Here is a 14,034-nt window from a genome sequence, read left to right as displayed (position 1 = left end):
GCTGACTGTCATAATAATTCTTTCACTCTCTAGGGCGTTTGGGTAGCCTAGTGGTTAAAGTGTTCGCTTGTCATGCCGAAGACCCGGGTTCGATTCCCGACATGGGTACATTGTGGGAAGCCCATTTCTGGTGTCCCCCACCGTGATATTGCTGGAATATTGCTAAAAGCGGTGTAAAACCATACTCACTCACTCACTCACTTTCACTCTCTCATATCATGGACGTGCCCATGAAAATCTGGGTCAGAATTGGTCTTCAGCAACTGATGCTTGTTGTAAAAGGTGACTAACACGATAGGTTGGTCGACTTGCTGACTTGTTCGATGCATGTTATCATATCTCAATTGCGTGGATCGATACTCATAATGTCAATCACTAGATTGTCTGGCCCAGACTCAATTATTTACAGACTGCCGTCGTATAGCTGGAATATAGCTGAGTGGGACGTTAAACAAACAAACAAACAAACAAATAAACAAACATATGATCATGATGATGGACGCCTTGATTGACAGAATATTGTCCTTTTATAGTTTTCAGCCTGGATTGATGTTATCGTAAATATGATGACGATGAATAGCGTAGAATGTTATACATGTAATAGATTACAGTGGCAGGCGATACGTCCGTTTCACAGAGCATGTCGACTGATAGCAAAAGTTGGCGCTGAGCGATTAAAGATCATTATTCCATGTTTTGTTGCTGTATGCCATGCCATGAACTAAAAGTTTAAGTTACCGAATGTTAGAAGTATTTGTTTTCGAGAGTGCATGCTATGTGGCTGCTTGCTGAACGACGTCATGAGAAACATGACAACAAAGATTGTTTAGTTGAACCTCATGCGTAGATATCATATATTATGGGGTATTATCGAGTGGTCACATTAGCTTACATCTTAATTTCCTTTGAAGTATGCACCGAAGTTATATTCATTATTTCGAGACAAAGATCATTAAAATACAATGAAGTATATGCTGCACAAGCTGTGGAGTTACATTCATCATTAATCACCTTCTGTTCAATCTGTCCACTACTATGGGGTCCATGGATCGACTTGTCAGAAAAATGTGCTAATGTCTTACCACACACTACTACATCTTCGGTTCGCACAAATCATAAATTATAAAAATCTACATACCAATCTCAAAGTTGTTATGAATGAGGATTTCAATCATGTTTATATTTTAACCCTTCAAAACTTATATGGAATTACTATTTTTCACACAAAAAAAACAAATGATGAATTATCGATTATGAAGCTGATAAAGTGACTTGCAATTTGTGTAGCATCTGTGCCAGAAAGTTTTGAATGATCTAGCCAGAACGTGGCACGATGCATAATTTTCAATGAACTATTATTAGCTGAACATGCAAGACCGAACTAAACTAGACTCAGGCTTGGACTAGTGCCTAACATTGCAGCCTGACATAATTTACGATTCGGTGGAAGATGTCTCTCAATTTTACAAAGGATAATATGTTCAAAGTGAGGAAGCCTACTATAAAGGAGTATCCCCTTGACCCTTCATGCTCAAATGTGACTCAGGTAAAACCCCATAATATATGGTAAGTGATTGCTACTAAAATTGGACCTGTCTAAGCAATAGCTGCTGAGTGTTAGATGTTGATTAAGTGCAGACATTTCTGTAAACGATGCAACACAGACGTATACCACATAGAACTGCATTGGGCATGTGTCGAATGACGATCAGGATCAGAATTGAGTGAATAGGCTGAAAAATTAACACAATTGTTTCTCAGGCAGTGTGTGCCAAAATTATTTGTATTTTCTTTTTCTAAATTTGGTATCTGAGTGTAAACTAGGGGTGAAATGATACAACAAAATCACGATATATGTATCGGGATACATAGGTCACGATACGATACGCATGTCGCGATACGCATGTTTACATCAAATCACATGGAAACTTCTGGACAATAAATATTTCACAGCAAGTTCAAAAGAAAAAGCTAGCTGTAGATACATGTTCATAGTAGTGAACTTGAAACATCTTGTGACATCTGACTGACAAAAACATCAGGGATCGTTAAATGAGTTGTAAGTAATTTATTTCCGCAAGTGTATCGTCTTGCATCGATACAGAAAAAGACGTATCGTGTATCGTATTGTCACATGAAAACTCATGAAACTCATGTTCATACTTTGTCTTTAAATAGAAATAAAATGTCATGTTGCTTTTGACCGACACAACATTGCCAGAGAACCAAGAATTTTAGTTTTTCAGCCCTGGGTAGTATTTAAAAGAAGACGATTATAAGCATCTGTGTAATTAATGTGTCATCACCTGCATGTATCAATTAGGGCTGTAATGATCCACTTTGTCGCGATATGACCTGTTTCAGGACATTGAGGTTGATATGCTACACAAAACTGCATACGACTTAATAAGCGCCCCGCTCTAATAAGCGCCCACGGCAATATTTGCTGCTATATTGGCAAGTGAACAATCCCAATCCGCACCCGTTCCGATTACAAGAGTTAAATTTGTTCGTGTATAATATGCTCCTGTGTGTTATATGCATCCTTAATTATGGGCAATTAGATTCAGGAAAAAGATATCTGTCATATATAAACATTTCAGGCTGTCAGCTTAAACCATGAAATAAGCGATCTTTCAACACTTTTTTTTCCACCAAAATGATATCCAAATAAGAGCCCCCTATTTCTAATTTTGAGAGCGCCCTGGGCGCTTATTATGTAGAATACGGTATATGATCCTATGAACTCAAGACAAGCCATCTTGTATTTTAGCATGAAAGCAATGACTTGTGTCCAAAAATAATACTAAGTAAACATAAGTCAAACTTACTATGACTTCAGTCTTGGCAAAATCAGAAAAATATATTTACAATTCCTTTTCCCACAAAATGTCATACTTCTTATATATATACATGTATTGTTTTGAATTGATACACAGCCTCAATGTCCGAAACACATATTGTGATTCACTGAATCTTTGGTGAATCCTTACAGCCCTTGTGTTAATACAGAAAGTTGTATTAGAAGTAAGTAAATCTATGTAAGCTTATGTAATACAAGGAGCAGTTCAAAAACTTGACGTTGGGTTCCATTAGTTTGGGCTGGGGAAGGTTAACAGATCTGTGCTCCAGTCGATCTTAGCAACTTTTCTTGTTTTAATAATTATTCAAGCCTGAACAGGCAAAGATAGCATCTGTAATCATCATATTTTTACTCTGAAAATAAACATCATCATTGTCAAGTATGATGGTGCCTGAACAAAATCTTCTTTGCACATATTGGATAGTGTGTAATTACTGGCCTACAAGTTCTTCAGGCAAGGTACTGCAACAGCGATCCAGCATTTTTTAAAAGGGAGGTATTTTCTCTCAAAAGGGGGTTGGAGTTGGGGGGGGGAAAGGATGGGTTTTGGGTGTAGGTTTGTGGTGGGTGGTGATTGTCTACTATTTGAAAGGGTGGGTAGGGGGTGTCGGACCCCCTGGACCCCTCTAGATCCGTCTATGTACTGTGAGTTTTTGTTTCTGAAAGTATGTTTTCCATCAAAATATTTAAATGAGTTGTGTGGCATCATTCTCAAATTTTGAGGAATTATGGTTTTCATCCCACATCAAACCTTTGAGCTGCTCCTCAAATAAAGGTACTGAGTAGCTGTTGATGATAATGCAACATTTGGGGAAAGTGTAAATTGTCATATAAAATACAATTAAATTTTGTTTGTAGGTTATATGCCTTGACGCATGCATTATATACTTTGTAAGGGTCAGCCTTTAAGGGATTAATTCAACATGTTATTTGATTACTTGTTAATAAGTTATATCAAGAAAGCATTTATTGTTAGAGAACAAATTGACATCCCACATTTGTGTGTATAGTTTGCTGTCAACTTATTAATCTGTGTCATAACTAGCTGATATGTTTCTTACACATTAATCATATCATCTTAAGATTTCATTCAGAGTTCCTTGTGTGTTGATATAAGGATTGTAAAATGCGTATGACATTGATTCATGACTACATGCTTTGGTTCAAATATTGTATAATCTGTATGTTCTGTATGATCTGTATGTTTTGTGCTGTGTGTGTCACGTTGATCTGTACGTGTTTTCAGACCAAGTCTGATGATCTAGAACAGACCCCAACAACTCTGGAAGATCTCAAGTTTGTGCTGTCCACCATTAATGACATTCGGACCATGTCGCTTGACGTCGAGACCAAGATCCGAGACATCCAGGAGAGATACCGGACGCTCAGTATTTATGACATACAGGTAGGACTAGGTGGAGTTGAACAGATCTCAAAGTCATAGTCTCTCCTTACCTCTTGATGGGACCCGGATTAGAATAGATCCTCAGCACTCTGAAGTAAGCACAGTAGTTTGGTTGATTGTGTGTCATCGTACCCCGTTGATGAGGGACAATGCTCATGATGTCAGCCACCAAGCATCTTCCCGAGGCAGGAGAGTTAACTGACTATAAAAGTCCAGTTTCCACCCTTGCCGAACTAGGCTGGTATTATGGAGTTATATTGTGGCTGGACTAACGAGTCTTTGCATAGTCCAATAAACAATCGCGCAACGAAATTGAAATCCGGTTCGTAAACTGTCATGCAGGTTTCGGTCGATTGCAGGATTTGCAAAGTATGTGCACCGCCAACTCGTTGTCTTCAGATATTTTCTAAATCTTTTCATGTTTTTAATCAAGGTGCTCACATGATTTGATGCACTTTGCGATGTAAGACTCATTTTATCACAATATAGATCTTGATTATCGTTCCGATCGTCTTGACTGGGCACCGCCCAAGTGATGCGAGAATTGGAATCTCATTGGTCCATAGCAGAGGCATAGAAGGGACATAACTCTTAATAGCCACAGGTAGCGCTATGATTGAGGACAGGAATTCCAGCCTAGTTCGGCAAGGGTGGAAACTGGATTTTTAAAGTCAGTTAACTCCCTTGCCTTGGGAAGATGGCCACTGGTTTGTCTGGCTTAGACTCAAAGGTTTATAGGCTGCTGCGATATAGCTACAATATTGCAGACTGCAGTATAAATCAAACTGACATAGGTATCTAGTAGGTATCTGACAAAGGATCATTCCATGGTAATTGTTCTGTAGGTAATAGATGAAGCATTATTCTGGGTAATTGTACTGAGGTAATGGAAGAAATATTTTGGGTAATTGTCCTGAAGGTGTCAGATGAAGCATTTAATGTTCTGGGTAATTGTTCTATAGGTATTGGATGAAGCATTAGTCTGGGTAATTGTTCTATAGGTATCGGATTATGCATTATTCTTAGTAATTGTTCTATAGGTATCATATGCAGCATTATTTTGAGAAAATGTTCAATATGTATTGGATGAAGCATTATTCTGGGTAATTGTTCTGTAGGTATCATATAAAGCATTATTCTGAGTAATTGTTCTATAGGTGTTAATAATGCATTATTCTGAGTAAAAAGTCAATTGGTATCGGATGAAGCATTATTCTGGGTAATTATTCTAGGTATCGGATGAGGAGAAGGAAGTCCAGCACAAGCTGCCGCACATCTGGGAGGAGCTTGTCCTCAAGTCAAAGAATGTGGACGCCAGCCTTGTGGTTGTCAAGAAGAAGTTTACAGAGGTGAGCAAACGCTAATTGACCAGTGACCAAGAGATTTAAATTCCCATTTTGATTCCTCAGATAAAGTAGATCCATAGAACCTTTGAAGGCCATCATTCAATTTTTTCCCTGACATTAATGTTTTTCTTATCTGCCAGATCACACAAGAACATATCAAAGACTACCGCAAGGCTCTGGAGACATTTGCAGAAAGATTCCATGCTGAAGGCCCTGGGGCTGTGGCTTATGATCTTGATAAAGGTGAGCATGCTTATAACTGTGAATAGACCAGTCACCTGCAGTGTTGCACTAATGTTGAAGGATGGTTTTTTTCATTTGGACCAACCATTTGAAAGTCTTGGTTGGGCTGGGTGAGTGGGAGGGTGGTTTTACTGGGATTTTTGTTGAGATTGAATGTTCTTTCTGTCACTGCTTCAAAACTGATAATTTAGGGAAACACAACTCGTGTTGTCCAATAAACAATATATCTTTTTTTATACATAAAACCTGGGGCAAAGATATATTCTCCGACATTTTCTGGAACAAATGACATCGTCTTTCCTTTATGACCCTGTAAAAATACTGGGTAGAATTTGTTTTCAGCAACCCATGTTTGTCGTCAGAGGCGACTGACGGGGTGGTCTTGCTTGCTGACTTCATTGGTGCATGTCATCGTATCCCAATTGCGTGGATCAATTTTTATGATGTAATTCACTGGATTGTCTGGTCCAGACTCGATTATTTACAGACCACCGTCATATAGCTGGAATATTGTTGAGTGCAGCGTTAAACAACAAACAAACAAACTTACAGTATTCGACATAATAAGCGCCCAGGGCGCTCTCAAAGTTAGAAATAGGGGGCTCTTATTAGAATATTTATTATTTTGGTGAAAAACAACAGAGTTGAAAGATCGTAAATTTCGTGGTTTATGCTAACAGCCTGAAATGTTTATATACGACAGATATATTTTTTCCAGAATTTAATTTCCCATAATTATGAATGCATATAAAATGCGTATTATACACGAATAAATAAGTCCTGTGTACATTGATCAATCGGAAGGGGTGCTAATTGAGATTGTACGCTAGCCAATATATTAGAAAATATCGCAGTGGGCGCTTATTAGAGCGGGGCGCTTATTACGTCGAATACGGTAATTCTGAACCAGGTCTCAATGCTTCGTCTTTGCCTTGTTCAAGTAGGAAAGCTACCGACTCTGAGGACCAGTGTAATTAGCTATAGGTCTTAAGGAAAGTGATTTCCAAATTCTCCTTCAGTGTGGAAGTGAAATGTTTAATGAGAATTGAACCTAAGAACCAAGAAGCTGAGACTTGATTATTAACATTCCTTGATAGTCCAGATGGGATCCTTCAGCATCCTAGCCATCATCCCCATTGATCTTCATCCCATTGATCTGTATGTTGTGTGTTGTAGGTGTGGAGCTGATGAAGACACACAGGGAGGAAGTTGCTCAGTATGAGGCTCAGAGGCAGGAGTTGGCTAATGCTGAGAGGCTGTTCGACCTGCCCATTACCATGTACCCCGACCTGTTGCAGGTCCAGAAGGAGATGAAGGGCTTTGAGCAGATATATTCCCTGTATGAAGAGCAGAAGGTAGGCAGGCTATATTCCATTGAGGGCATCACTGGTGTAGCAGACATACATTGTGAAGATTCAGGATAGAATAGGTCTCCAGCAACCTATGCTGGATGTAAGAGGCGACCAAATGGATCGGGTGGTCTTGCTCAGTGACTTGGTTGATTATGTATCTTTGTACCCTGATGGCGTGGAGCGCTGCTCATAATATTGATCACTGGATTTCTAATCCTGACTGAATTATTTGCAGGCCACTTTTATTTAGCTGGAATATTGCTGAGAGTGGCTTTAAACAAAAAAACACGTAGCACAGGGTTAGAAATTAACAATAGCCCGCTAGCTTGAGGCTAGTAAAAATTCCTGTGGGCTAGTACATGTTTCTCACTTTTCCATTGATGTAACACTACATTGGCATTTTATGCTTACTCGGACTCGGACCGTAAAAGGCAACTATGCTTGTCGTAAGAGGCGACTAACGGGATCGGGTGGTCAGGGTTGCTGACTTGGTCGATGCATGCCATCGATCTCAATTGCGTGGATCAATGCTCATCATGTCAATCACTGGATTGTCTGGTCCAGATTCGATAATTATACAGACCGCCATCATATAGCTGGAATATTGCTGAGTGCGGAGTTAAACAACAAACAAACAATCATGCCAAAAGTATGTGAGAAAATTAACCTATGCAAATTCATTTTTATATTCATTTTTTTTTGTTTCAACTGACCAAAGCTATTTGGTTAACAAACCTATAAATCATGAAGTGATGAAAAGTAATGGTGATCTATTGTGTGTCCCTAGGCTGCACGTGAGCAGTGGGCTGAGACGCTGTGGGCCAACCTGAACGTCCAGCTGCTGCAGGAGGGTATCGAAGGCTTCCTCAAAAGTCTCCGCAAACTCCCCCGTGATGTCAAGTCCATGCAGGTGGCCAGAGTTCTGGAGGAGAAGATGAAGGAGTTCCGAGACTCCCTGCCACTGTTTGTCGATCTGAAACATGAGGCACTCCGAGAGAGGTGAGATGGAGGGAACTGTCTGTTCTAAGGCTTGACCTTAAAATGTCCTTGAGTCAGATTTTGGATAAGAAGTCCAAGACGTAATTCAAGACAAATTTTAGTGAACAGAGCTGATACAAGGTAATTAAAGGGAGAACAAGTTTCTGTCAAATTCTTTCTATACTACTCAAAAGAAGTTAAGGACTACCCAATTCTTTTCATATTACTTTAGGGGGCACGGGTGGCCCAGTCGTCTAAGGCGCTGCAATTCCCTGTGCAGAGTTGCGTCCCTTGGGCATGTCAGAAACCTATGATTGTGGGTTCGAATCCCGGTTCTCCTCGATTATGTTTCTAGGTTTGTCAGCACCATACCCATGCTCGTGGGTTTCACCAAAGTGGTAAATGTCTGAGACCTACATCACTTCGGGCTTTCCTCCCACATTAAAGTGACATGTCGTGATATAACTGGAATACTGTTAAAAGCAGCGTTAAACACAGCTCATTCACTCATATTTCTTTAGTTAGTCTCTCATGGCTTGACCAATTAAATAAACCGTTTTCGACATAATAAGCGCCCAGGGCACTCTCAAAATTAGAAATTAGGGGCTCTTATTAAAACAATTTTTGGTGAAAAAGAGAGTCGAAAGATAAATTTCGTGGTTAATGCTGACAGCCTGAAATGTTTATGTACGGCAGACATATTTTAACAGAATTTAATTGCCCATAAGTAATGGTGCATATAGCACAGGAGTGCGTATTATTCGCGAATGAATAAGTCTTGTTTACATTGATCAATCGGAAGGGGTGCTAATTGGGATTGTTCACGTGCCAATATATAAGCAAATATCGCCGTGGGCGCTTATTATGTCGAATACGGTAGTAATATAAAAAGAATTGGGTGATCCTTGAGTTCTTTTGAGTAGTATGTATGAAATACCTATGGGTTGTATGTAACATCAAATGTTACAAATGAATGTTTCAGACATTGGAAAGAACTGATGACAAAGACAGGTCAGAAGTTTGACATCAATCCTGAGACCTTCACCCTGGCTAATGTATTCTCTATGGAGCTCCATCGCTTCCAGGAAACAATCCAAGAGATTGTCACATGTGCCAGCAAGGAAATGGGCATCGAAAAGGTGAGCCTTAACATTTGAACTAAAGAGCAATCTCATTAAAATCAGATCTCAGTTCTCGCTACCGCTAAACATAGATCTGAGAACATCCCATTATGGGTCACGTCAGACCGACCTTTCGCAAACTTTGACCGACCAATGGTAGAGTTAACAAGAAGTTGACAATAGCCAATCAGAAGGCAGCTTAATTGAGCTCTACAGCACCAGTTTCAAACTGGCGACTACGCTTCCAAACATATTTTGACATACACACGATTAAAAAATTAAAAACTGAACAATAGAACATTCTGGAATGGCTCATAGATGGTTTAGATTGTATGAATACATTCATCAAGTCCATAACTGTCGTGCGGAATACCCTGTACCCTGAGGTTACACGTTCAAAAATCACATTCCAACTGTCACTTTCATGATCTGATAAGCGATGCTCTGATTGGTCAGATAAAAGGTCGTTCTGACATGACCCACAAAGGGATGTCCTCAGATCTTTGTTTAGCGGTAGCGAGAACTAAGATCTGATTTTAATGAGATTGAACTGAAGAGTCAACTCAGTGTACTGAAGTATAATGAGCAGTGGAACAATCTGGGTCCGAGGCTTCTAATAAGTGCCTACTTCATCCCCCTTATCCTTCTTTGTTATGAAACATGACAGCAGACCTGTCAACCCTCCCGCATTTTGCGGGAGACTCTCGCAATTTGATGAAATCTCCCTGTCTCCCGCATGATGGACTATTTCTCCCGCAAAACAGAATTCTTCATTATTTTAAAAATTCGCCTCCATTGTACCGTGAGTAAAAACAATGAACGGGAAGTTTGTGTCCCCATCTGTCCGGTAGCGACCCTTATCACAGCCACCCGCAGGGGGACCCAGCTGGGCCTTTGTCCAGTAATCAACTGGTAATTAAATTCATATGGTGAACGATGGAACAATGTAAACTGTTAAGAAAACTCGGATAGTCCTAACAGGTGCCTGAAGGGTTGAACTTGAAATGAAAAATCAGCCAAGTATTCATCACTTGATGAAATGAACTGTTGTCTTCATGTTCTTAGCGTGTTTATTCTTCCATAATTTAAGAACATAGATACATATGTCTGGTCCAGTTATACATGACTTTATTGGTTATCAGATTTGTCAGAAACTTTGTTAAAACATCAACATACCTCAAAGTTACGTCATTGAACTCTTGATATGAAAACAAAATATGTCCTGCAAGCGCCATCTTCAGAAACAACACTATGCGTGATTGGTTGATTCGGTAGTCGAAATAACAATGAGTTACACGATCAGGCTTCCTCACATCTAGGGTTTCAAAGTCAAAGTTTAAAGTGAAACTTATATATTTCCTTTTGACTGACATCGTGACTTGTGTGCACAGAAAATATCAAAATAGAACTTTATCAAATTTCGCGAGAATGTATCATGTGATTATTTTACACGATTTGATTTGCTAATAGTTTGCTTGCGTCCCCGATCTGCAATCTAATTTGCATACAACAGTACTAGTCAACCAATGAGATTAATACACGTCAAGGTCAGAAAGGTCAACAACGACAACGAGACTCATTTCATTCATAAATTGTAATAAAACGTAATAGTACTTCCAAATATGGCATACATTTCTTGGAAGGGAACAACGTGAACATTTCTAGGAAATTTAAGAAGCGAAGTAATGGGACTGTCAACAGACTACCACAGACAGAAAAAAACCAGTATATCTTATTGAAATTAGAGGCGATGATGTTGCGTCAGGATAAATGCATTTGATATTTCTATGGCGAATTTTGTAACCAACAACGGCAAAATACTCAGAAAACCTGCATCGTAACGAAGCCTGACAACTGGTCGGATTGAGCACGTCGTCAACTGGTCAAGCTACTGATTGTGAAATTTCAACATCTGTTTGCGTTTATCTGAGATGATCTTTGAACGAAAGTAATATGGGTAGTTTGTGCTGGGTTTATTTTTGGAGGAGGAAAATGCAAACAGAAATTAAGCAAGCTGTACGTATAAGAAACTTATTGATTATTTATTGTTTCAAAATATTTGGTTTTCTTAGTAACATTATTAAAGATAAAAGTTGGAAATTATCTTATCTTCATTATTTTATAAATCTCCCCCTTTGGAGGCAAATCTCCCCCATTTTGAAGTCAAATCTCCCACATTGTCATGATGAGGGGTTGACAGGTCTGTGACAGACAAGGATGATTAGAGGATCAATGGCTATCACAACTAGCAGTGGAACGCTATACTGATGCATCGGTGGATCACGATTTTTTACATCTTGATCACAATTGCTGCCTAAGTAAAAAGTATTGATTCTTACCTTAAATGTATTCTTTAATAAATGTGACACCAAAAACTAATTACTAGTGAAAATGAGTAGTGTAAACGTAAATATTTTCATCCGTTGCGCCATACTTGATACTGCCAACAGTAAATTGTTAGGGTATTTGGAAAAAGATGACTTACGCACCACAGAAAAGAGCACATGCATGTATCGTGATATGTATCGGATCGTGAGCAAGGTATCGTGATGCGTATCGTATCGCACAGTTGGTGTATCGTCCCAGCCCTAATTTCAACCCAACTGTAATAACCAAACATTGATAACCGTTCATGTTTCTGTGAGCGATTAAAAAAAAGGATGAACATCTCACTTAGGGAGCAATCAGCAATTGACCTTGGCATTGATTTTATTCAGATTGTGTTTTATATGGAGAACTTCACTTTATCACATTGCTTCATGCTTCATTTACTTACTTCACTGATTTTTCTTATGATGTTTTCTACAATCTCCAAACACTGTTTATTCAAAATGGCTGTCTTGTTTTAGCAAGCTATTACTCAATTAATTGGAAATATTCTCATTAATAACTCATCAACAGCAGCACTTACCTGATACTACTGTTTTGCCCCGTTGCTGCTTAGCTAGATTTGATTTACATCGATAAAAGACTACACTGTCTACCACTTCTGATGCCAACATACAAAATTCCATGAAAGACAGGCGGCATTAAAACATGTCATTGATGCAAGGATTAGACAGTATCATTGATTAACGACTCAAAATTCAAGGCACTTTTAAAATCAATTAATTTCTTTGTAGGGCGTGAAAGAGGTTGAGGAGACGTGGAGCAACATGAAGTTCACCGTGCAGGCGTACTTGAAGGGAACATCTCACCGAGGCTTCATCCTTGGCTCCGTGGACGACGTGCTGCAGATACTGGACGACAGCGCCATGAACCTACAGAGCATGTCCGCATCACGATTCATCGGACCCTTCCTGAACTCGGTACAGAACTGGGAGAAGAGCCTGTCTCACATCTCCGAGGTCCTTGATGTAAGTTGATAGAAATTTAGTATAGCTAAAATGGATAGAATTATCATTAAACCGCCCACACGTTATCAGAAATGATCGAGCCACTGTTACTTGATAATGCCCTCATTTTGCTTGACTACAGGCCATTATCACGCCCGTTGTTAGGTGACGTCATGGGGTAGAGAAAATGACGTCACATATTATAGTGACGTCATCTGGTTTGTTCTATGACGTTTCCATATTTGTAAAATGTGGTCAGTGACATTGCAGTAAATGTTTCAAAACCGATGTTGTTGTTTCTTTTTATTTGATAAAAACTTCCATCCATTTTAGCTATAATAACGGTAATGCTCTTTTTCAGGTCATTATCATTACCCTTATAGTATAAAATGGGTTGGGGTGAAATATTTGAAAGTCTGATGTCAATGACTTAAAAAAACTGAAGGCCTGATGTACCCAGAAAGCTGACAATGCAGTTTGATGACTGGGCTCTTACTTTCATTTGATTTGCTGTTTAGAATGTAGTAGAAAAGTTGATTTACCGCATTCGACGTAATAAGTGCCCCCGGCGATATTTGCTGATATAATTGCCTCGTGAACAAACCCAATTAGCACCCCTTCCGAGTGATCAATGTACACAAGACTTATTTATTCGCGTATAATATGCATGAGTTATATGCACTCTTAATTATGGGCAAATAAACTCAGGAAAAATATATCTGTGGTATATAAACATTTCAGGCTGTCAGCATAAACCACGAAAGTTATGTTTTAACTCTGTTTTTCAACAAAGTACAGTAAACTAAGTTTATAACGAACACGCTTATACCAAACTGACGGATAAAACGAACTGTTTTGGGGTCATGTCCATTTCCTGTGTATAGACTGTATATGTGCCTATAAGGAAACTACGGTTATAACGAACTAAAATTAATGGTCCCTTTTTGTTCATTATAACTGTAGTTTACTGTATTTACATGGGAAGAACAACATGTTGAAAAAACATTAATTTGTTATTATGTCATTTTTTGTAGAAGTTCAATATTGATTTCATTTAGTAAATTATGTTTTTAAATTGTTTTGCAATTTTAGTCTTTTTTTTACAAATTTTGTCATATAAATGTGCTTTGACTTACTGATACCATTCTTCACTTATCAAAATGACTTACAGATAAAACTTTGTTGTGTTCAGGTATGTTTACCTGTTTGTTTGTATTCAGGTGTGGATGGTGGTTCAGAGGAAGTGGATGTACCTGGAGGGCATCTTCATCGGTGGTGACATCCGATCTCAACTCCCTGAGGAGGCCAAGAAGTTTGACCAGATTGACAAGACATTCAAGAAGGTGAGCTGTAGGACTGAGATCATGCTCTTGTTGACCATGTAGATTTTT

General features: G+C 38.9%; 1 protein-coding gene across 2 annotated transcripts in view; it reads left to right on the top strand.

The window, feature by feature from the left end:
• LOC124117822 (dynein axonemal heavy chain 10-like) overlaps window positions 1-14,034 on the top strand; it is a 104,150-nt gene that overhangs the window by 28,113 nt on the left and 62,003 nt on the right. For both annotated transcript variants that reach the window (XM_046479850.2, XM_046479849.2), the window contains 8 exons: window positions 4,110-4,268; window positions 5,501-5,617; window positions 5,755-5,857; window positions 7,034-7,212; window positions 7,997-8,208; window positions 9,170-9,326; window positions 12,431-12,664; window positions 13,864-13,986. In XM_046479850.2, coding sequence (XP_046335806.2) covers window positions 4,110-4,268; window positions 5,501-5,617; window positions 5,755-5,857; window positions 7,034-7,212; window positions 7,997-8,208; window positions 9,170-9,326; window positions 12,431-12,664; window positions 13,864-13,986 — 1,284 coding nt within the window. The remainder of the gene's footprint in view (window positions 1-4,109; window positions 4,269-5,500; window positions 5,618-5,754; window positions 5,858-7,033; window positions 7,213-7,996; window positions 8,209-9,169; window positions 9,327-12,430; window positions 12,665-13,863; window positions 13,987-14,034) is intronic.

Source organism: Haliotis rufescens, unplaced genomic scaffold (genome assembly GCF_023055435.1).
Source record: "Haliotis rufescens isolate VD_foot unplaced genomic scaffold, xgHalRufe1.0.p SCAF_38, whole genome shotgun sequence".
Classification (NCBI taxonomy): domain Eukaryota; kingdom Metazoa; phylum Mollusca; class Gastropoda; order Lepetellida; family Haliotidae; genus Haliotis; species Haliotis rufescens.
Note: the sequence above shows the minus strand (reverse complement) of the source record. Positions and strands in the feature narration are given on the sequence as shown.